Raw genomic sequence first — 25,533 nt, 5'->3', positions numbered from 1 at the left:
TCTTTTAAGTATTTTTAAAGTGCAAATAAGTAGAATTGACATCTGATACTCCCTTTATGATCATCCTGTGTTTTTTTTCTATATATAAAGTTTTTATCTGATTATAAGATGTAATTTTTCAATTAATTAGGTCTTTCCACTTTTCTGTGGAAAGACCTATTGTTTTTCTTCTGATTATTTTTTTTTTTTTTTTTTTTTCTTCCGCCAAATTTTGTTCTTGCGATAAACATTTGTTTCGCAATATGTCGCTTAGATATTTGGTATATGATATTGAACAGTTTATGCGCTTTTGAAATTTACCCTGCGTAACCGAATACTTTTCTTTGTAGGAGTTATCTCCCCAAACACTGTTTTCCTTGTGCTCACAACTCCTTCGCAACCGTAAAAGATTACGACAAATTTATTTTATAAAATTGCTCGTTATATCCTTCGCATGATTTGTTCAATTTCGACCGAAGCAATATGAACGCTCCATATGAGAGTTATTTCTCTTTTTGTATTTGAAATTTTAAAATGTATTTTAAACTGGAACACCATAAGTGATAGAGACCTAGGATCTTTTGATTTGAGATCCTTGGTCCAAAAAAATGAAAATTAGGTCAAGGTCAAAGGTCAAGGTCATATTCTAATTTTTTAATTTGTCTTATTTTCACTCATTTTCATTAACCTTATAAGATATCGACAAATTATTTTGTATAAATTGTTAGTTGCAACATGTTGTAACTAAATAATTTTAGTTAAAAGGGTGCGTAAACAATGAACGGGAGTTTTAGCCCCTATCATATCTTAAATTATGTTTAAAGTGATATAACTTATTAACCATACATATAAGAGACTAGGGTCTTTTGATTTGAAATCCTCAGTTTGTGACCTTGAAATTGAGGTCAAGGTCATAGGTTAATTTGACGTTCTAGATTTTGACCTTTGCTTTAAATTCATATCTAAACATCATAAAGCCATATGAACTGACATTTTAGACTGATTTTTAATATTTCAATATCAAAATAGATATTAACTGGTGGAAAGACCTTCAATTGTTCTCTGAACAATTGGTTTTTAATTATAATATATTTTTTTCTTTGATTTACAGTTACCACCATATGGGAAGGAAAATGAATATGAACAATATTTCAACATTTTTATTTTTTTAAGTAGAATAGGTAATACACTGTTAACAGAGATATGTAGTAAATAATGATAGTAAACTGCAAATATTGAAAATAGCAATATATAACCATGTTAACTACACAAACTTTCAAAGTCAATTGACTATGACAGAGAAATCGGCCACAAAAATCTGTACCTCCAAGATGACCGATTGGAAATCAGTACCTCAGTGTTGACAAAATTTGGTCCAAATACCAATTACATACTATGGGTTCCCTATATTTTTGTCTTAAAATGGCCTACAAACTTTAACATGTGAACTATGGAATAAATCTTATGCTGATCTATTTCAATAAATATGTAACGTAACTATTAGAAAATAGTAGAAAGAATAAGAAATAACCCAATTGATTCTTGGAACTATACTAAATACCCTAGACTAGCAATAAAGTGGTCTCAAACATTTAAACTAAATAAGCAAAAACAATAATTTGTTTACCAGTTTGTCCACCAAAGAAATGCTGATCCTTAAAGTAAATACAAAATTTACCTGCAAGGTGTGTGCCTGAGATGGAGTTTTGATCTCTACTCTGGCTTTATTTGCAGAACCTAAATCCATTATTATCGCTGTCCCATCATCTGCTAACATTATATTGGCCATCTTGAGATCCCTAGAAAAAGAAAAGAAATATTGGTAGTCTTAAGATCTTCACATAAGGAAAAGAAATAACACTACCAGTTTTATGTCATCCTTATTTTTTTTTAACCTTAATTCATAATTATAGAATAAACATTAGACAATTTGAAAATTCTCCCTAATAAAATCATAAAATTTTCTGTAAAAAATACATTCTGTCTACATAAATAAAAAAAGGTATCAAACCAACCTTCAATTTAATACATGTCATATACAATGATATACCTGGCAAGCATTTGGAAAAGTCTATCACATTATCTTTCTTTACATGAAACTTGAGTAAACACCTTGATAAGCTTGTAATTCATTTCATGATTTTTTTTTAAAGAGGGTTGCTGTTTACAAAGAAGCTATTTAACCAAGAGTTCCAAGTGATGAAATTAAAAAAAAAACAGGTCTTCAAAAATTTTAGGAATGCCATTGCTGAGTTCACTGTTATTGAATATCTGTTGCTTAGATGACAGTTGATACATTGCAATTGTAGTAGCCGTAATCCCATCCTTTTTTCCTCCAATGTCGCCTACTGAATTATACTTTTCACCTGTTTTGTGTTTTGTATACTGTTGTTTGTCTTTTGATCATATTTATTATATTTGCTATCGCCTATGGAGTTTGTTTTCAACAAGATGTATACTTGGTTCTAATGAGAAATAAAAGCAAACCCCCCTCCCCCCTAAATCAAACACTGAAAAAAGACAATAATTGATTGGTTTAATACCTGTGAGCATATGGAGGATTGTGTTTATGGAACACTTGGAGTCCAAGACAAATCCCTTTAAACAATTCCCAAACACTTTCTTCTGGAAATCTCTCCGACTTCTTACTCATCTTTTCTATTACATCTTGTAAGGATCCTCTCTGATAATATAAATATAAGAGGTTCTTGGACATTTAGATATCTATTTTACTTATATAATTTTCTTATATAAGTAAATCAAAGTGCTTGCAAGCACTGAACGGTAGGATTGCTTCAATTCTAACAGTTGGAAGTAAAATTAATTATAGCATTGAATGTAGTTGATTTAACAGCAGTTCTAGACAACTGAAGATAACTCCGAATGTTTAAAGATGATTTAAACAACGACATCATTCTATTTTTAGAAGATATTATGATTCCTGCACCTTGCAAAAGTTATGTAATTTTCTTGACAAGTGTAACATCATTTTGTGCCTTGAATATTTGAGCATAAATTACATTGATAAGTTCTGGAAATGTTTATGGATCATGTGGATAGGGTGTAGTGAATGTTAAAATTGATGCACTATATTTTGAGTATCCAATAAAATTGAGAATGGAAATGGGGAATGTGCCAAAGAGACAACAACCCGACCATAGAAAAAAACAACAGCAGAAGGTCACAAACAGGTCTTCAATATAGTGAGAAATTCCCGCACCCGGAGGCGTCCTTCAGCTGGCCCCTAAACAAATATATACAATTTAGTGATAAGGAACACCATACTTATTTCCAAATTATACACAAGAAACTAAAATTAAAATAATACAAGACTAACAAAGGCCAGAGGCTCCTGACTTGGGACAGGCGCAAAAATGCGGCAGGGTTAAACATGTTTGTGAGATCTCAACCCTCCCCCTATACCTCTTGCCAATGTAGAAAAGTAAACGCATAACAATACGCACATTAAAATTCAGTTCAAGAGAAGTCTGAGTCTGACGTCAGAAGATGTAACCAAAGAAAATAAACAAAATGACAATAATACATAAATAACAACAGACTACTAGCAGTTAACTGACATGCCAGCTCCAGACTTCAATTAAACTGACTGAAAGATTATAATTTCATCATATGAACATCAGGCACAATCCTTCCAGTTAGAGGTTTAGTATCATACCATCATAACATATATGAGAAGAACATAACCCGTGTCATGCCAACAACTGGTTTTTGAATAAATGTGTTTAGTTCCGATGCAAAGACCCTATAAGTGAATCAATATTAACGCCAAAATATGCAATCTTTAATGACCTGACAACAGTATCGTAACTATATCCCTTCTTAATAAGTCTATTCAAAGGTTTTGTTAGTTTTTGAGGTGAATACTGACACCTTTGTGCTTTATAAAGAATATTTCAATAAAAAATTGGATGTGAAATACCTGAACGTATAAGAAGTCTGCATGTTGAGCTATATTTACGAATGATGTCCTTATACCGATGATAAAATTTAGTAAATGTTTTGACTAGTTTGTGATATCGAAAACCCTGGTGTAATAAATTTTCAGTAATACATAAATTTCTCTCGTTAAAATCTAAAACATTGTTACATACACGAGGGAATCGTACAAAAATGGGTTTTCCCTTTATGCGGATATTTTACCTCTCCCTGTAGCTTGTAGTAAAATATTTAGCATACAGGGCCAACTCGTGGTAAAATCAGTATAAATTCAAGCGCCCATCCCATGAATTATTTTATTAAACACTTTTTTTTATGAAAATTTAAAAATGAGGAAAAGGATATCAAAGTAAGGAACATTTTATTGCTTTCAGTCAAGACTTTGACAAGATTAGAGACTTCACATTTTTTAATTGGACTTACTGAATAATAAGGCATGACAATGAGGACTTCACTGACAATGTCTAGAGATTTTGAATACTGGTTGACTTTAATGACAGAGGATGCCTCTAATGGAATGATGTTTGGATGCTGGAATGTTCTCATTAATTCTATCTCTTGCAAAGCTATCCTTTCTTCCTCATTAGAATGACATGTTATTCTCTTAAGAGCATAGTCTTTGTGAGTTCTGATTTCCTCTATCAGGTCAACATAGCTAAACCCACTGTAAAAAAGGAAAAAAAGACATCTTGACATTAGGTTTTTTAGGTTCCTAAAATTCTCTTAAAAGTTTATAAATTTTAAATAATATGTTAAACTTGATAAATATATCTTACCAACTATGTATACACTTACCCTTCTCCTAATCTTGATCGGAGATAAAATCTTCTATCATTGATGCGAAGGGCTTCTTTACCACAAATACAGCCCATTCTAATTAAACCAAACAGGGCGTCCATTTAGCTATCATTTTCTCCTGAAAATGAATTTAAATAATAAGTAGCATTGCAGTTATTAGCAACAACATGAACAATAAGGAGATGTGGTATAATATCTAGACTCAAGTAGTATAACAATGTAGTACTAATACTAATTATCAAAATCATTGTAATGAATTACTTTGCTCTTCATGGAGGGTGGTAAAGGGTTATTTCCGTGCAACGTGTTCAGGCATTTTTATTTCATGTGCAGCCGTGAATAAGGTTTGTTATTCACCGTGTTTCGTGAAATTGGTAAAAAGATCAACATGCAAGAAATTTTTAATTGTTTCGTTTATCGTGAAATGGCAAATTTATTTTGCGTTCTTCCTTGCTGATACCCTACTCCTCTTCATGGGCCCTAAAATTGGAATATAAATATCTTAGTACTATACACCTTATCTCTAATCCCGGCTGATCCGGCCGTTTGAACTTTAGACGCATACATGTATAGGATACACCGATCACTTTTCCATTGTGGCTTCAGATATTTTGTTTTATGACGTCCAAATTTTACGGGAACCTGTGTGATATCCAGTAATGGTGGACAAATAGCGATAAGCAACTTCCGAAGCAAGGTTGTCGGCTCTCCGAACTTTCCCGAAGTCCTGCGTTTGATTGCCGAGTTTATGAGCTTCCGTCCTTGTTTGGAAGTTGTAGCGATAAGGTGTATAGTTATACTATTTATAGTAGTGAAAGTCGTTTTTTTAGAAACAGTTTTAAATTAGCAAGGAAAAATATAAATGAGGGTATACAGAGGCGGATTTAGGGGGGGGGGCAGGGGGCCCGGGCCCCCCCCCTTTTTGGGAAAAAATTTGGTTGCTTATATAGGGAATCACTGAAGCGTGACTGGAGCCGGCCCCTCTTAGCTCAGTCAGTGGGCCCCCACTTATGAAAATTTCTGGATCCGCCACTGGTATATACAGATATAGACAAAACAACAAGGCAGTATATGAATGTATGTGCATATACAACAGATATGTTTTGGCTTTACATTTTCAACAATCATCAATTGTTAGAGATTTTTGCAGGACTTGGTAATGAGTACGTGTAGGAGTCTATTTTCAATTTCTAAAATTTCATTAACGGGAGTCTTTCACCCGGTACATGGAGTTACGCTTTTGTAAAGCGCTCTGTAGACTTTGATTCACGACCGGAAGTTATTCTGTCAAATTAATCAATTATTCGGAGACGGAGGCAGAAGATGGCAGATCCAAAATATGCTAATCTACCAGGCATTGTAATTAATTTTGATCACATAATGCATTTTTACTCTAATAATACTACTCAATTTCATTTCAATGGTTACGAAACGAACATACACTGATCCTGTCAAGTGTGTAATCACCAGTTCAACCAGATGACTCATATGATTCAGCTAGCAAAGTAGCATTTTTTTAATTGAAGATTGAAAGTAGCATATAGTATAGGTTCTGCAATACATGATCTTCCTACTGGTGCTTTCTTCTAAAAAATATTTGACGTCCAAAAGTGATAAACCTCAGGTCATACAGGTATATCCAATGACATGTTTTCTCCTGAACAGCTGAACTGAGTTTATACACCTTATTGCTATTTATCTACCTTAACTGGACATCACAAAAGTTCCTGTGAAACTTTGACGTCACAATAGAAAATGTATGAAAAGTTCAAGCAAGACATATTTTAATATTGCAATCAGGTGTTTTCATAAAATCGGTATCAGAATCCCTTGTATACATCACTTTAGAGTTGTTTTTAGGTGCCACATACGATAGTATAGGGGCATTATGTTTCCTGTCTGTTCGTCAGTCCCATACCTGTCAACTGACCCGTTTTCTGCGGGTGTGACCCGAGATTTTCACAATTCTCAGGGATCACCCGGAACACCCGCCGGGTCATTGAAATAACCCAGGAATTCCGAAAATGACCCGATTTCACCCGTATTTCTTAGCCTTGAGATTGATTTCATAAGTAATATTCCTTTGAAATACCGGCAAATTCGTAATTCTTCCATGAACAGGAAGTTCATCTAGCTATGTAAACTGTCAAATTAAGTGACCCATTAAGTGCATGGCTTCACTTGACAGCTTTGGTGTCAAACACACTGTTAATTAACACCAATTACCTAAGTAGCTTTAGGTCGTAAATAAATTGCACCATCAGTTTACAAACTGAACTAGAGTTACTTCCACTTATTTGTCACCATTCAAAATTATTCCTTATATTTACGTTTTATGGGTGAAAAAGATTAAATCATAAAAATATAAAATTCAAATACATATTGAAAAATAACTTTTCATTATTTTTATACCTTTATACAATTTTTTTTTTAAAGTTGAAAACTATTTTTTACATTTATACTTCCTTCAACTGTATTACTATATTGTATCATAGTCTAATTTCCTTGTTAACTGAACAATATTATGGTTAAAGGTTACATAGTCTATAGTCTCAAACATTAAGGAATTACATTAAATTCTGGTGTGTGATAATTGTTGTATTTTTTCTCAAAAAGTAAAGCACATAAGACTGAGTTACACAAATTTATAAAAATCTTTGAAAGTGCAATGAAATAAGATTTAATAAGATTTAAAATGACTTAACAAAGTGAACATGCATTGATGTTTTGGTATCTTTGATATACATTATAAGAAAATGTACCATAAATACTGAAATTCAACTCGAAAAAGTTTGTACGCGTTACGACCTGAGATTTGATTCTTCAATGCAGGTCATGACCTGCATTTTCATCGTCACAGGTTGACAGGTATGCAGTCTGTCCGGCTTCAGGTTTAAGTTTTCAGTCAAGGTAGTTTTTGATCAAGTTAAGTCCAAACAACTTGAAACTTGGTACACATGTTCCCTATGATATGATCTTTCTAATTTGAATATCAAATGCAAGTTTTCCCAATTTCACAGTCCACTGAACATATAAAATTATAGTGCGAGTGGGCATCCGTGTACTATGGACACGTTCTTGTTTATGAATGTGTTACAGCAGATGACTCAATTAAGGTCAGTCAGACCTGCCAACTATCCTGATTTTTTGCGGTAATCATCCCTATTTTCATGCCTCAACCTGAATCCCCATTTCAGGATAGTTTAAAACAAGTCAAAATCCTGATTTTTACAATATCTAACTGAAAACAAAATTTTGGTTATGGTTTTTGATGTGTTTTTTTTTTTTTATCAATTTCTAATTCAAAAGCACCTCTGATAATTGATAAAGCTTGATCTATTTTCTCATTACTGATTGAATAACTCAAGATCTGTCTTCATCATGGCAATTTTTCCTCTATTCTTCAATTATTTTGCCATTGAAAAAGTACAAGAATCATGCCAAAAAAAGAAATCAAAGCATTTTAATAAGTTCTTCATCAGTATACCAAAAGAAAAAAAGAAGATATGAGACAATTAAAAGAGTAAAAAACACTTCACACAAAAAAGCCACAAAAATTGTTACCCTTAATTAAACAACTGGTAGTGCACTTTTATTAGTCCCCCATGGGAATAATTTTTAACCGTTGACAGGTCTGGTAAATTGGTGTAGATAACATCATCAAACAATGGAATATATGGTAAAGTACACAATTCAAAAATCGTCTATTACAATTTTAGGTATTGAGGTGAAATTGTTTGCTGTGAATGACCCAAAATCAGGATAGATCTGAATCCTGCTGCGGTTATTCAACTTTCATTTGTTTATAAGATGTCAAATGTTTTAAATTGTTATGCAAAAAGGGAGTGTGATGTGATGGCGGACAAATTTGCGTAAATAGACCTACAAAAAACCTACAAATATTGCAGTAAAATAAATCATTTCTGAATCCAACATGTTCTCTGTAACATTATCAAAAGCTTTCACCAAAATGATAAGATTGTCTATTGTCTCAATCAATGGAAATCCAACAAATGATGTGATGTTTTGTTCACTTTAGGGTATAAACAGTATTATTGCCCATTAGATTCTAAATGGTCCATTTTATTGGAAAATGACGCAGTCATTGTTCCATTACTGCCGACCTGAACTTCATTACATTTCTCTGCCTACCGCGCTTGGTTTCGTATTTACTATTTTCCATACAAACTGGAATCTGCTTGTGTTATCATTATGCATGATCATTGTGTAGTAATCAGCCAGGAACCAGTTTACACTCGGTTTAAACTAACTGGTTTCTGCTTGTATTCCACTACACTCGAACAAATTGTTGTAGTTTGACGGGAACCAGTTTAGAATTTGTAAACTACAAAACGTAATCGGTTATTGTTCAATCCGTTTTTGTGTTTCGTACAGACTTATATGGTTTGAATAAGGTTAAGACCCTTCAAACATTAATGTGATAGGTATATTAAAGACTGTTTTACAAAAGGATTGAACTTTTTTACTTTCAAAGTCGTACTATAGTGATAACTGTCATGTACGGATTTCCTCTCTCACCGGTTAATTTCTTCTTTTACACATGCTTTTGAAACTTCCTGTTTAAACATCGCAAGTTTTAAAATTGTTTTTTGAGTGAATTAAACTTATTTTAACAATCATGAAGCGTTCCAGAATCATTTTAAAGCAGTTTCTTCTTCTCTTTGATGATGGAAAATAGGTTTTCTCAAGAAAATACCGCAAACGATCGCAGAGGAATTGAAACGTACAAGTCAAGTCGGCACCTAGTCCAAATAATTATGACGTCTTGAAAGGCTATTATAATTTTTTTCTTTGACGCCTTACATCGTCGATGTAAGGCGTCAAAGAAAAAAATTATAATAGCCTTTCAAGACGTCATCGATGTAAGGCGTCAAAGAAAAAAATTATAATAGCCTTTCAAGACGTCATAATTATTTGGACTAGTCGGCACCTAGTTAAATTGGCATCTAGTCAAATCGGCACCTATTTGACGTCAATTCGGCATCCAATAATATTTGTTATAATATTTTCTATTCAATTAATTAATTACTGTTACCAAGTACATAGTGAATATGTTGTTGTGTATTTAGGTAAACAACGAAACGAAAGTGAATATGTTGTTGTGTATAAAGGTAAACAACGAAGCCCTTACCAAAGCTGTTGTTTTAACAATTAGACAATTATTAAGATAAAATGGAAAACTATGAGTCCCTTTCAATAAATCAAACTTTCATGCCAAATAATTAGCAAATTTAAGGTGTTTTTTTCAGTAAAGTTTAAACAGCATTAAACCAACAATCCTGTAAAATGCTCAACTGGTTAAAATAATGCAGAAAAATATCCAATATCTCATGTATTAGTCCAAATAATTATGACGTCTGGCAAGGCTATTTAATTTTTTTTCTGGGACGCCTTCCTATGACGTTGGTAGGAAGGCGTCCCAGAAAAAAATTAACATAGCCTTGCGGTCATAGGAAGGTGTTCCAGAATAAAATTAAAAAAGCCTTGCCAGACGTAATAATTATTTGGACTACTCATATATATATATATCATTAAAAATACACCAAAAAAGTCATTTAGTTGAGAAAAATAAATATATACAAAATGTACATGAACACCCAAAAATGTGAAAATTAGTATTTAACACTTTTTGCTTAAATACTGAAAAAATTTTGGCAAACCCTTTCTTATTTTTACTCTTTTTGCTTAAAATACTGTTAAAAATATATATTTAACATGGGTGACGAATTGACTATATCAGGTGTCGATTTTAACCAGGTGCTGATTTGTCCAGGTGCCAATTTAACTAGGTGCCGGTTTGACTAGAATTCTTTGACAAATGTTTGAAATTATCTGAGTTTCATTAGACCTTTGATAACAGTAACAAAAATATTATTTACTTAATATTTTGTGGGAGAAGGGGGTTCAGACTATGTGGTATCAGGTCTGTTTGCGCCCAATACATTTTCGCACCCTACAGTGGCCTACACGTTCGCACATTTGCACCCAAGGTCTGTTCGCACTCTACTCATTCGCGCCCAATTTTAATTCAAATTCAAGTTGAATAATTGGAAAATCATGGTTGTTGTTTTAAATGGCTTTGGTGTAAATACTGAATGTATTTATAGCTTGGTATGAGTAAAACATTGAAGATTTTAAAGGAAAAACACAAAAGATAATTGTTTTTAACAGCTTGGTCCCTTTGATCTGAAACAACGAAACAATAAAACATAGAAACCAAAATATAGCAATCCACTAATATAACCAAAACATGATAAAATTTATTCAACACACAGAAAAAAACATAGTCAGAATCTCACTTCATTTTGAAACAAGTCAATGAAACAAAGTTATAGCAATACACTTACCAAAACATGATTCAGAGTTATTCAACACAAAATAAAACGTTGACAAAATACCACTTTATTTAGAAAGGATTATTATTTTTTTTAACAATACGCTATGCAAATCATGATTGAGATTTATTCAACACAAAAAAAAAATGCTGTCTCACTTTATTTTGAGACAATGACAACAATTATACTTATAAGAAAACACTTGCTTACAGAGTTATTAAACACAAAACCAATTAAGATTGGATGCGAACATGTAGGGTGTAAAAGTGAAAGGGGGTGAACATGAGTGGGCGCAAACGTGAATGGAAGCGAACGGACCCGGATTCAGACTATGTACCAGTGAGAAATATACAAGCCTTTCTACGGTATTTATTTGTACAATTCAGGTAGTCTTGACCTATTCATTTGTCTTAAAAAACCAGCCAGTTGTCACCTTCACTTCACACACACACACATATACGAATATCAATTATATGCTTACGATACATGTTGCATTGTTAAACTAATTCCGGTATGTGAAAATCAAGACTTGCATAAAAACTATCCCAATATTAGAGACAGTGGCGTCATTTTTCTTCAAAGCTTTCAGCTCTTTGATTATTTTTATATTGGGCATGTCCAGTAAAAATGGTATTCAAGATTTAATTAGCCTTGAACCAATGCCTTAAGCCCTTAACAACTTGATATATATTGTAGTCTGTATAATTATGTTCTCCAGAGTTTATGAACTGTTGATATTTTGAACAATTAGGGAATAATTTCACCAGCTGTTTGTGAAATATGACATGTATGAACTGTTGATTGTAGGATATAGGTGCACCAGATGTTTATGAAACAGATGAATTACCTGAAGATGACCAAGCTTTACAGACACCCAGTGAAGTCAAGGTAGGTATTATATTAATATTCACCAAGCTTTACAGACACCCAGTGAAGTCAAGGTAGGTATTATATAAATATTCACCAAGCTTTACAGACACCCAGTGAAGTCAAGGTAGGTATTATATAAATATTCACCAAGCTTTACAGACACCCAGTGAAGTCAAGGTAGGTATTATATAAATATTCACCAAGCTTTACAGACACCCAGTGAAGTCAAGGTAGGTATTATATAAATATTCACCAAGCTTTACAGACACCCAGTGAAGTCAAGGTAGGTATTATATAAATATTCACCAAGCTTTACAGACACCCAGTGAAGTCAAGGTAGGTATTATATAGATATTCACCAAACTTTACAGACACTCAGTGAAGTCAAGGTAGCTATATATATATTATATAAATATTCACCAAGCTTTACATATTAATGAAGTCTGAAAAATAAGGGGATATTCTCATCACTTAGTGTCTATCGTCTTTGTTGTCAGAAAACTGAGAATTAAGAACATCACGATCTCATGTCCTCTGAATTACTGAACCAGTCAACTCTTTGTTTATTCCCTAATATGATTATTTAAGGGTTTTTTGTTGAGCCTGCAACTTTTGTTGCAGAAAGCTCGACATAGGGATAGTGATTCGGCAGCGGCGGCTACGGCGCCGGCGTTAGCTCACTTCTTAAAAGCTTTATATTTTAGAAGGTGGAAGACCTGGATGCTTCATACTTTGTATATAGATGCTTCATGTTACGAAGTTTCCGTTAGTCACATGTCCAATGTCCTTGACCTCATTTTCATGGTTCAGTGACCACTTGAAAAAAAAGTTCAAATTTTTTGTAATGTTGAATTCTCTCTTATTATAAGTAATAGGATAACTATATTTGATATGTGCGTACCTTGCAAGGTCCTCGTGTCTGTCAGACAGTTTTCACTTGACCTCGACCTCATTTCATGGATCAGTGAACAAGGTTAAGTTTTGGTGATCAAGTCCATATCTCAGATACTATAAGCAATAGGGCTAGTATATTCGGTGTATGGAAGGACTGTAAGGTGTACATGTCCAACTGGCAGGTGTCATCTGACCTTGACCTCATTTTCATGGTTCAGTGGTTATAGTTAAATTTTTGTGTTTTGGTCTGTTTTTCTCATACCATATGCAATAGGTCTACTATATTTGTTGTATGGAATGATTGTTAAGTGTACATGTCTAGCGGGCAGATGTCATGTGACCTTGACCTCATTTTCATGGTTCAGTGGTCAAAGTTAAGTTTTTGAGTTTTGGTCTTTTTATCTAATGCTATATGCCATAGGTCAATTATATTTGGTGTATGGAAATATTTTATGATCTTTATGTCAGTCGAGCAGGTTTTATTTAACCGTGACCTCATTTTCACGGTTCATTGCACAGTGTTAAGTTTTTGTGTTTTGGTCTATTTTTCTTAAACTATAAGTAATGTGTCAACTATATATGTTGTATAGAAGCATTGTTAGCTGTACCTGTCTGCCTGGCATGGTTCAATGACCTGGACCTCTTTTTCAAGGTTCATTGGTCTTTGTTTAGTTATCTTGGTTAATGTTAAGTTTATGTGACAGTTGTAATAAAGCTTAGCTTTATACTTAGGACTATCAACATAATATCAATGATTAGTATAGAAGGCGAGACATTTCAGTGTGTGCACTCTTGTTTGTATATTATATGGAAAACAATCATATTAAATGGATAGCAAGTTTAGATAGCAAAAATGATCAGCAAGTAATCATTTTAATACAAAGTGTCATCTTGGGCAAATCATTGATCTACAAATGTACTTCCAGGAGTTTTTGACTCTAAAGAACAATTATTGTCAGTTTTTTGCACTTTAAACCAAAACTAACTGAAATTGATAAAGACAAATTGTAAACAACAAAAATTACCAGCAACTTGAGCAAGTCAGAATCTGTGATATCATATTGACATATTTGCTTATAGGAGTCAATGCCCATAGATCTAGGTGAGGACATAACCTCTTTAAAGACTCTATATTATGGAGTTAAGATTGCATTCATGCAATCAACACCCTTATGTAATAGTTGTCAATTTAGTGCATTGAGCAAAAACATAAGTTTTATGTCCATTTATGATAAAAGAGAAAAGATTCTGTGTAATAATTTCTTGATATACAGGAAGAAGAAAATGAAAGTATAGACAAATCAAACATTGACACATGTTCTGCCCTTGGCAAGTTTAAAGGCAAAGACCTGAAAGCATCAAATATAGGTTAGTAATAGTATACTATTAGGTATATTTTGATGTTTTATTGATGGTCAGCAGAATCAACCATTGTCACTTTTGATAATAATAATACTTATTTTCATATTACTATACTCAAAATTAGAGTAATTTAAACCATTACATTTTTTGCCTTACTATTCTCTGCTGAATAAAGTTTATCTGATGAAAACCGAGAAGGCTATTTTATGACTGATAAAAAAGGGTTGAACAGACACAACTTTTAAATTGAATTAGATAATTGTAGTTATTTTATCATCCATGATATATCGATACTGGTATATATGTGTACCATATTAGGTCAATGTCAGAAAAATATAAACTTTTTTGTATGAGGCTAAGAAACTGGGGAAGGGTGATGTTCTACCAAGCCCTTCCTCAGTTTTGTGCCGAATACAAAAGAAGTTATATTTTTCTGACATTGACCTAATATTGTTTTTATACTGCATCTTAAATTAATACATAGATAGCTTTTCAAATTGTAAAACTAATTTCAAACTTATTTTCATCCTTTATGGTACCTCTGGAAAAAGTTCTATATTATGAAATTGACGTTGCACAAAATATAGCTGTGTTACTATATTTAGGAAATAAACACAAGTAGTTGCAGTATAAATATGTGTATATATATGCAATTCTAATATGACGTCCTTATTACGCTTTGTAAACAAAGCCATGTTCTAATGAGCACAAAATATGTTTGACACATGCGCACAAACTTACTTTTTTTATTTATTGTATTTCCATCGTTATCCTTTAAAATATATACATTTAAGCAGCTAGCATAAACTCTTATTATATATTTTTATGAAACAACATATATTTACCCTGCTCGTAGTTTTTAAACTTATCAAATATGAACTGCAATGCACAGACTCCTTGAGGAGGAAACGGGAACAGCCAAACATTTTTACGGTAATTTTGCACGCTTCGACCTATAAAAATACTGTATTTGTCCTATTAGAATCGAAATAATTCCTTCATGTCATGCTCTTTGCTCATTTTAACATGGGTAGGCATTATATTTGACTACATTTTACACCTCGCTAACGCTCAGTGTAAAATATTGACAAATATAATGCCTACCCATGTTAAAATGAGCATAGAGCATTACATGAAGGAATTATTTCTTAAATAGAAAACATTGAATAAATTTCCACATTTTGCTTTTAAATCTGTCTTGTTTTTTCTCCACATATGGTGAAATATTTTAAATTGTCATTCATTCTTATATATATATAGGATATATATTAATAATATATTATTTTATAACAGACTTTTCAGACAGAATTACATCTTCAAGAAGAACAGGTTACGATGCAGATAAAACAGAATATGAAATGGTTTGTGTATAAACTTCAATGAAAAATATTAAAAATTACACAAATTTAAAGAAAAGTTACTCAGTTACTGACAAGTCATGAATTATATAAAGGGGAAAAAAGCAATCACTCAAACTGATAAATGTTGAAAGCATCATGTTTGTTCAACAATATCTTAGCAAATTAAAAGCAATTACCATATTATAGGTACATTATGTATATTATAAGGTATTTTGGGAAATGAAAGTCAACAATTTTTGCAAGATCTATATTTGAACAAAATGTGTTTAAAACATTTCATGGTAGATAAATAAGACTTAATAAAACTTGCAAATCAATTTTGAATATACAAACATACAAAGTGCACCAAATTCTCATAAATCTATTTATAGAACATTTGAAGTTAATAAAGACCTTTTAAATTTTGTCTGATACATTTGCTTAAGGTCTTTAAACTTCTTGCATTTAAAAAATACAACAACTAATTTCATGATAGTTGTTCATGATCATTTTTGTCATACCTTCTTTGTCATCTGGCCTTTGTATCAATGTTCAGGTAACCTTCACTAAATAATCCTAAGATGACAGCATGTTACTTAATGATGTATGTAGAATGAAACCATTTTTATAACTACACTAATCTTTATTACAACAGCTTGAAGAAGGAAAAATAGAGACTCCCCAACAGAAGTACCAAAGGATACAACATGAGATTCGGGAGCTTGCAGAGGAAGCTAATAGAATTAAGGTAAATTACTTGGAACTTTGTTATTGTTTTGTTTGTTGACACAATTATAATAGCATCAAACTTCAAACATTGTTCTTTTATAATCTTCATACAACTTGTCTCTACAAGTTAAATAAACCTGAATTTTGAACTGGAACTCTCTTTCTTTATGTCAGTGAATTAAATCTAAAAGTTTGTATTTGGACTATCTTCCTTATGCCTATGAATTAAAAACGTTTCCATTTGAACATTATGAAAGTTTTTGATGATGTTTCAAATAATAAAGTGAATGTTATTTACAGGAGAATGTAAAAGAGGAAGCTAATACAGAGAAACTGAACCCTGTAGCCTTCAGTAAACAGCTGGAGTATTTACAACATCAACTTAGTGATTTACAACTAGAAAAGTTACTGGGACCTGATACAACAGTCAACCTGTCTGATCCACAAGGAGCTTTACAGAAGTCATTATCTCATTATGAATAATATACCAATAAGTTTGATCAAAGTACTGATTAAAGATTGACTGCTACATGTTCTGAGTTTCAATTTCTCAAATATCGTTTTTTATTGGAAGTTAAATAGGAGATCTCATGTCCTTTGATAATCCTGTGTTAAAAATTAAAATGTATGAAGTTCATGTAAGCTGTAAGTCAGTGAAACAGTAATCCAACGACAGCAAAACAAGAAAGGTGAAGATACTATATTCAACAATCAACATTGTCCACACGAAATGTCAAGTCTGAAGTAATCATGAGTCTTAAACTGTTGTGAATAAATTTATCAGACTATCAAAGGTCTGCCATCAATATCTTATTTTCTTAATATAAAAAGAACAATACTATTAATCTTGTGATGTCTCTTTCAGAAGACTTATGACACAGTTACAGGCCTACAAACCAGTAGACAAATCTAAAAAGTCACCAGATGGCAAGGGAGAAGACTGTGTAATGTATGAATTATACCACAGACCTGAACAGGCACAGTTCTCTAGAAATGCTAAGGTAAAGTCAACAAGGACAGTACAAATATCACAAAGACAAAACTCTTTCATTCTTACTACAGTTTTATTTTACAGATACCTTCATGTGATAGATTGGGAGTTATATTTATAAAAAAAGAAGATGTGGTATGGTTGCCAAATGAGACAACTCTTCACAAGAGAACAAATGTCATAGAAATTATCAACTATAGGTCACTGTACGACCTTCAACAATGAGCAAAGCTGCATCTTCAGCTAAAAAAGGCCCCAAATGACATATAGGAAACAGTTCAAAAGAGAAAACTAACTGCCTAATTTATGTACAAAAATTGAAGGAAAAACAAATATGTAACAAACTACAACCACTGAATTACAGGCTCCAGACTTCAAACAGGCACATACATACAGAATGTGGCGGGGTTAAATACGTAAGAGGGATCCCAACCCTTCCTAACCTGAGACAGTGGTGTAACAATACAACACAAGAACGAACTATCAAAATGAGTGTAAAAAGGCTTCACTCATCAAATGGATACAAATAGAAATGCAGATAACGAAAATACTTGGTTGACTTGGCCAGGTACATCCCATTAACAAAAAGACACTAAGTACAGATCTGAGAGTTCTTGCAGTTACTCACAGCTAGATCATGCATCTAAGACTAAATTTGTTAAAAAAACAGATTGTACTTGTTACAGTTTTGCACTTTTAGAGATTTAGTAGAGTCACAATCAGTCCAGGATTCGCTGTATTCTTCTATTTTACACAAATGTTTTATTGTTTCATCTATATCTGGTATAATGTGTTGAATCCTGTTTTAGATGGCCAGTTTAGAAGAGAGATTAGACAGACTTGAAGCAGTTATAGGACATAATCCTGAAAAACTTGTAAGATTGATATATTTGTTCAATGAATCACTTTCTTCTTTTCATGCTTTAGATAAGAAATGGCTAGATGTACTTAATTTTTATAACAGTTGTTTTCTTTTTGGAAAAACTGATAGACTATAGAAATTTGTAGACATTTGTTCAAGTTAAATTTATTGACAACTTGACTGCCAGTATATCTGATTAAATCTAATTTATGCATTGCAAATTACTTTACAGTGGAAAGAAGAAGGTTCACAAAGAGTTAAAATTGGCCAAACAATTACAAATAGAAATACTTGTGATAATACTGTTAAGACTAAAATATACTTTTTTGGCACCTTCCTTTAATTTTGGAGCTATGACCCCTTAAATATACACTATTTGTATTTTAGGTCAATTTTGTCCAAAATTTTGATTGTTTTTGGCATTAGTAACCTTGGCCGCCATCCATGATCCAAAAAGTTTTTATATTGATGAATTCTATATCACATTTGGAATCTTTTGGTCACAAAACATTTTGGATCGTAGGTGGCTGCCAAATTTTTTCTGAAAATTGCCCAAAATCATCATAATTTGACAAAATGTCCAAAATGGGCCTTATTTGGAGAGTATTGTTTACCTTTATTAAAAGAACTGATTTATTGAGCATTAAGACTTTTGAAAAAGACCCATTTACGAACCAATTTGTGAACTTTTTTGTGTTTTATGATAAGTTGATATTTCAGGCCATTTTGGGCCATAAGTGAACCTTGTCCTTTATGAACTTTAAAATAAAGTGTCAAAGAGGTTGTACATATCTAAGATTAGTTGAAGATGAAATTCATTTTCTTCTTCAGTGTCCTGTTTTAGAAAATAAAAGATCTGAATATATAGATTACTTAAATAAGGTTAACAAAAACTTTAAAAGCCTCCCAAATAAATCAAAATTAATATGGTTAATGTCATCTGAGGATAATGTTATAATTAAAAAAGTAAGTTTATTATTGTGTACTTTATTCAAAGAGAGAAAATTAATTCTAGATACAGTTTAGTCACCGGTAGTTTGTCCATCTATATTATATTGTAAAACTATATATATATATATCTTTTCTGCAGAATTTATTTGGTTGAAAAAGACTTGACTTTGTTTAATTGTTAAATAATCAATGTAATCAATATGTAATCACTTGTATGAAATTGAACTTAATTGTACTGCTCAAATTATTGGGCGTCATAATTGACAATAAAAAACTCTGTATTGTATTGTATTGTACTTCATGCTGTAAATTATTTAGTTGTACAAATATGTTATGTATTTTACAGAGTATATTGACTGCAGACACAGATAGTAAATGTTTACTGGTAAGTGCAAAAATTAGTGGGATTTTAAAATAATATAGGGATAATTGAGAAAGAGTTGTGGCTATAAATAAGGTTGCATGATGATAATTGGAAAAAAAATTTAAATGATGTCACAATCTAATAAACCATGCAATAAAGCTAGATGCTGTAAAAGTTATGAATATTATTCCAAGAAATTATGTTTTTGTTTCTAGATATTAAATTATTGGTTGTTGTATGATTGCCAATGAGACAACTAGCCACCAAGGTTTAAATATAGTGGATGTAAGCAATTATTGGCAATTTTACCACCTTAGCAATGTGAAAAAACCAGTATAGTCGGTATGGTCATTTATGAGTATGATTTAAAAGATGCATAACTACGAACTAAGATGCAGTGACAAAAATAAGTTTTCCCTCAACAAAATAGCACAATAGTGCTGAAATTTACGTAGAGCACATATCAATCAATAAATCAATAAAAAACTAAACAGAAGAAAAATACATTATTTAGGATCTGTTTTAAGGAATTATATTGTATTGCTGCTTTTGATCTTTGACAAACATGCAGTTTAGATTTTAAGGAGCAGGTCTTGCTTAAACAGAAGATAGGGGGTTATGGTAAATTTACGATCCAGACAATATTATAAGACTTATAAATCACTATTATTCTCTGACATGAAAATAAACTCTGATGTAGGAAGCATTTTGTATTAAATAGAATGCGGAAGATCTTTATAATCTTATGTTCTGACTGAATAATTGTCTTACTGCAGGTGGTACCAAACACCTTGACTAACATTAATTTGGCTCGTTTAATTTCATAAAATTTTTACAAAATTTACTTTGACCCTTTGACAAAAATATAAAAGTTTCAAAAAATTTGACCGCACTTTATCATAAAATTTCATTGGATATATAGCAGTTTGACAAATGCTTATTTTGATCATTGAAAAGTTTAATATTTCATTAACAATAAAATGTTAAAACTTTCAGCTAAGTTTTACAGAGTGATCTCCCTGCAGTGTTATGTACCACCTTAAGCAGATATATATTTATCTTGTATTAAACATTGCATTGTATTTATTGTAGGAAGCTGTATCAGTGGTTAACTCCAAGTTATCTTTACTGGAGCCTACAAGTCTTGAGCAAGTTGATGCCAGACTTCATGGTGTAAATCACAAACTGACGCAGATTGCTGAGAAGAAAACAGCCCAAGAAAATAATGAAAAACAAACAAAGGTAATTTTAAAACAGTAAAGTGACAAGAAAGGAATTTAACCAAGTAAGAAGCACAGTGAACAATCAGCATATGAGAGATATGAAAAAAAATATTAAATTTATGCTTCTAAGAAGTATTTGTTATTAAAATTGAATGAAATACCCTCTTCTGTATCACTAATTTTAACAGATTTTGATAAAGTCTTTATTGAAAGTTTTTATGCTTAATTCAATGTTTTATCAAAATCTCATCTCTCAACGAGTAAAATCAATATTTAAACATTGTAAAACAATACTCATTAAAATGAGAGCCATTCTATACAGAATTATAATAGACTATTAAAATGCATAGATATAATGCACTAAACAATATGAAATAAAATACTATTTACAATATATAAAATTGCTATACCTTTTTAAAATCAAATAACAGGTTTTTGCAAAAACAGTACCTAAGGCCAGACTTTTTATTTTATCTGTTTAACGAGAAAATTTGTAAAAAATTAGGGTCGAGGGGGCAAAATAAAAAAAAAAAAAGTGCAAAATTGGTCAAGTCGACACTAAAAATAAAAATAAAACCATTATTAAAGTGACTTTTTTTTTTTTTTTTTTTTTTTTTTTTTTTTTTTTTTTTTTTTTTTTAGAATTTATCAAAATACAAGAACAATGAAATGAGAACAGACCAGTATATTAACCCAGAGAAATATAAATACATATAGTTTATATATGTCTCTGGTTAACCCTTCTATTAATATAAACATAAAAACTATGTTTTGATTCTGTATTTCCACTAATATAGATCCATGGCACCACTCAAATATATCAACCTCGCTGCATATACACTATATATGTATATACCAGTCACCCAGTCAGGAACCTCTTAGTGTATGCAGAGACATATATATACACATGTGTATATATGTCTCTGGTGTAATAGTCCCAGAGTTAAGCAACTTTAACCTATAAATTGAAACAATGCTTATACATGGAAATATATACATTAATCAAGAAGATCTAACCAAAAGTATGTTAATGCGTCTGGAATGCGTAATTTTCCCTTTTGGGATCATTTTTTGTCTGTCAGCAGTGCCATTCATGCGACTGTAGTCATTATCGCAAGAATCCGGATTTCGGTCATAGCGGGTCCGTTTCCGATGAAATCCCGATTCCGATCCGTAGTTCTACAAATTTAAATGTCGGACGAAGAAAAATTTACAAAAATAAACGATGTTTGATACGCTATTTGGAAAGGAATATGACGTTTCTAATGCAATACATGGATGACAAGTTTACTTTAGGCTAATTTCATCAAGTTCTGATGAAGTAATAACTGATTTTGCCGAAAGTTAGAATGATTTGATGTACGCTCTCGTGTAACAATATAGTTGTTTCCATTACCTACACCTTTTGGTTGGTTAATGGAACATTATATTATATTTTAAGCATACTTTACAACTGATTTAAAGTTTACTAACAACTGAAATTAATCCCTGTTTAAATATTTTTCAGTTGATGGAGTTGTATGAACTAGTAAAGAAGTGGAATTCCGTGTCTGACACATTACCCCAAGTTGTAGATAGACTTGTTTCCTTAAAGGATTTACATGAACAAGGTTTGTAGGAATTCTGTGTCTGACAAATTACCCCAGGTTGTAGATAGACTTGTTTTACTAAAGGATTTACATGAACAAGGTTTGTAGGAATTCTGTGTCTGACACATTACCCCAGGTTGTAGATAGACTTGTTTCTCTGAAGGATTTACATGAACAAGGTTTGTAGGAATTCTGTGTTTGACACATTACCCCAGGTTGTAGATAGACTTGTTTCTCTAAAGGATTTACATGAACAAGGTTTGTAGGAATTCTGTGTCTGACACATTACCCCAGGTTGTAGATAGACTTGTTTCTCTGAAGGATTTACATGGTCTGACACATTACCCCAGGTTGTAGATAGACTTGTTTCTCTAAAGGATTTACATGAACAAGGTTTGTAGGAATTCTGTGTCTGACACATTACCCCAGGTTGTAGATAGACTTGTTTCTCTGAAGGATTTACATGAACAAGGTTTGTAGGAATTCTGTGTCTGACACATTACCCCATGTTGTAGATAGACTTGTTTCTCTGAAGGATTTACATGAACAAGGTTTGTAGGAATTCTGTGTCTGACACATTACCCCAGGTTGTAGATAGACTTGTTTCCTTAAAGGATTTACATGAACAAGGTTTGTATGTGTAATGAAAGAAAAACTAAAAAGAAAATCTGGTGACATTCTCCCTCACACTAACTGTTATATAGGCAGGGAGATGAGCATTAGTTTTTGGCTGAAGTTGTAAAAACTTGGAAGTTCTATTTCTTCCCACAAAGAGTTTATCTGAAAGTACCTGATAATTTGATTTTGTTAGCCAGTTGTTGTCTTTTCATGGCCTTGACTTACTCTAAAAAAATAAAATTCAGTAACTTACATAATACATTAAATTTTTGTTAGTTCTGACAAACAGATATGTGATGTATTAATGAAATTTTGAAGTCTTATAATTATTTTGCCATTAGGCTTTAAAAAAATTGAGACAAATGCCTAATTTGTTTAATACAATGTTTTAATAGCTTGGCTTATTCTGCTTATTTTTACAGTCTATATGTTGGAACTCATAATGACTATTGTAAGTTTTTCTTTTCTTGACTCAAATATTTTCAGTTAGAATTCTTGGCTCTTTCCAAAAGTATAACAAATAATATACATATTTAGTACTGATTTATAATTTTGATTAATAATTTGCCAGAATTAAAGTTGATTTATTTGAGGTATTTGTCTTTTACAGCTCTACAGATGACACAAACACTGGGATATTTAGATACAGCGCAACAAGAAATCAATTCTAGTCTACATTCACATGGAGATTTATTGAAACAGGTAAATTCAGTTATATTTCTTTTTTTTCTAAATGCATTTAACTGTTTCTGACTAGTTTGCTGATAAACAACATGTTGTGTTAATTTTTTTAAATATCCATTCAGAACATATATGTACATTCATATTTTTCAAGTAACAAGCTCATTTCAACAATGGGTATAAAACAAGGGTCCGGAAACGGTCATATATGCCAGTCTTGACCTAAACTGAAAGTATTTTGTCCTAAATGAGTAATTGGGATTTAGGACAAATTTTATTTTTTTACAGAAACAATTTCTGTCATTTAATGCCATTTCGTTGAGATCGAGTTTCTAACATTGTCTAAATCGCCATTTTGAACTTATTTTTTGTTTGTTATCCTTTTCCTGTTATAAAACTGCCACTGCAGTAAAGTGTTATAATCCTGAGGGCCCTCCTAATAACTATAGTAATGCCTCGGGGAAATATTGGCTAATGATCGCTAATCTCTTTACCTGTGTTTTTAATTAAATTTTCTATTGATCACAAGCTCAGAACTAATATTTTAAAGAAATTAAAAGTTCATAACAACTGTCTGCATTATTTAATTACTTTTCTCAGCTTAGACAATTGTCAATTCTGATTTAAAATTAAATTAAAATTAAATTAATTTACGTAGAACAAAATATTGTTTCACTACAAACGCACGTGCTTTGTTTACTAATACGCATGCTTGAAATGCTCTTCTGAAAATTAGACACTTAATCGTAAATTCAAAATGATTTCATGCTAAATTAAACAAGTCCAACTATTATAATTAATATTCAAACACTAATAAAGGTAAAACAGTTAAAAAGCCGACGATTTCCTGTGAATTTGATAAACAAAACTTAAATCCCGGAAATGAGTCCGTAATTGGTCGTTTTACTATTGTCGTAAAGCATCCGGTTATAATTTTGTCTTCCAAAATGGAAAGAATCGTAAGCGAAGTTTGAGAAATTTATCGTTTTGAGTCATTAAAATCATTTCATTTTTAAACTGTTGCCTTCCTTTTATTGCTAAAGATCGATTTAAAGGAAAATGGTAGGAAAATTTCTGATGTAAATGCGATGCAACAGTTAAACAAGTTCGTTGATGCTACGAGTATGCCTGTATGAGCATGCACACAATCTTTGTTTGAAAAAGGGCACCAACTTTTAAGTTATCCGAAAATGACCGAAATTAGGTGAAAAAATTTCCGGATCCTATAAAACATTAAATCAGCTTATATGTATAGTTCACAAGAATTCCCTGTAAAAAATTATATTGAAGAACAGTTACTTTAAATTTAGTCTTAAAAAGTTATAACAAAAATATTGGAACCTGTTTTAGGAAATTAAAATACTAACTTTAACTTTATGCTAGACTTTTGTAAAATTCACATAATTTAAATTTCCACCGTGAATTTTCTTGTCAGGATAAATATCTTTATTGTTGTATTAATCAAGATACATTCAGTCATGTTGGAGGAACATTGCAATAAAAGTTTAGCTTGTAAAGATGTTCAATCTTTTATCAAAGAACCACTGTCAGCAGCACCACTGTATGCCTTTATTAAGTTTATTTCTGAAAAATTTAATATCTGAACCAATTGTTTTATCAGACAAAATTTAAACATGGTCAGACATTTTAATCAATTTTCTGTTTAAATTGTAGATTCAAGAAACCTTTAAACAGAATACAGATGCTATTAAGACAAATACAGAGAAGTTAGAACAAAGAATGAAGACAGTACAGAAATAGTGCAATAAACAAATACTTATACATTGGATAAAACTCATTATTACTTTATTATACATTTTATTTGCTATTAGAAGATAATGTAATTATTTGCCTAACTTATGGTTTATTTCAGTGGTATTTATCTGGTAATAGACATTTATCTCATTTTTATGATGCTATTTATGGTTAAATGGAGCAAATATGAAATAAAGTGACAAATAAAACTGAA

General features: G+C 31.6%; 2 protein-coding genes across 4 annotated transcripts in view; one reads left to right on the top strand and one right to left on the bottom strand.

Annotated features, from left to right (window-relative positions):
* Positions 1-5,999, bottom strand: part of LOC139513715 (serine/threonine-protein kinase 16-like) — an 11,950-nt gene extending 5,951 nt beyond the window's left edge. The window contains exons 1-5 of the mRNA XM_071302462.1: positions 5,848-5,999; positions 4,732-4,852; positions 4,360-4,600; positions 2,523-2,662; positions 1,658-1,778 (exon numbers count right to left, since the gene is read on the bottom strand). Of these exons, the coding sequence (XP_071158563.1) occupies positions 1,658-1,778; positions 2,523-2,662; positions 4,360-4,600; positions 4,732-4,835 (606 nt within the window). The 5' untranslated portion in view covers positions 4,836-4,852; positions 5,848-5,999. The remainder of the gene's footprint in view (positions 1-1,657; positions 1,779-2,522; positions 2,663-4,359; positions 4,601-4,731; positions 4,853-5,847) is intronic.
* LOC139513712 (dynactin subunit 2-like) lies at positions 5,944-25,533 on the top strand. 3 transcript variants are annotated; one of them, XM_071302460.1, is made up of 14 exons: positions 5,944-6,093; positions 11,898-11,978; positions 14,129-14,222; positions 15,510-15,577; positions 16,212-16,304; positions 16,586-16,746; positions 17,151-17,286; positions 18,086-18,151; positions 19,436-19,474; positions 20,546-20,695; positions 22,184-22,243; positions 22,616-22,658; positions 23,494-23,585; positions 25,239-25,533. In XM_071302460.1, the coding sequence occupies exons 1-14, from the start codon at positions 6,058-6,060 to the stop codon at positions 25,323-25,325; spliced, it is 1,206 nt and encodes a 401-aa protein (XP_071158561.1). In that variant the 5' UTR covers positions 5,944-6,057; the 3' UTR covers positions 25,326-25,533. The 3 variants fall into 3 exon arrangements, with proteins under 3 accessions (XP_071158561.1, XP_071158562.1, XP_071158560.1); XM_071302461.1 differs by lacking the exon at positions 22,616-22,658 and adding an exon at positions 22,481-22,523; XM_071302459.1 differs by lacking the exon at positions 22,616-22,658 and having other exon boundaries at positions 22,184-22,286.

The sequence above is a fragment of the Mytilus edulis genome, chromosome 2, assembly GCF_963676685.1.
Source record: "Mytilus edulis chromosome 2, xbMytEdul2.2, whole genome shotgun sequence".
Taxonomy (NCBI): domain Eukaryota; kingdom Metazoa; phylum Mollusca; class Bivalvia; order Mytilida; family Mytilidae; genus Mytilus; species Mytilus edulis.
The sequence above is the reverse complement of the archived record's forward strand: the minus strand, read 5'-3'. Positions and strand labels throughout refer to the sequence as shown.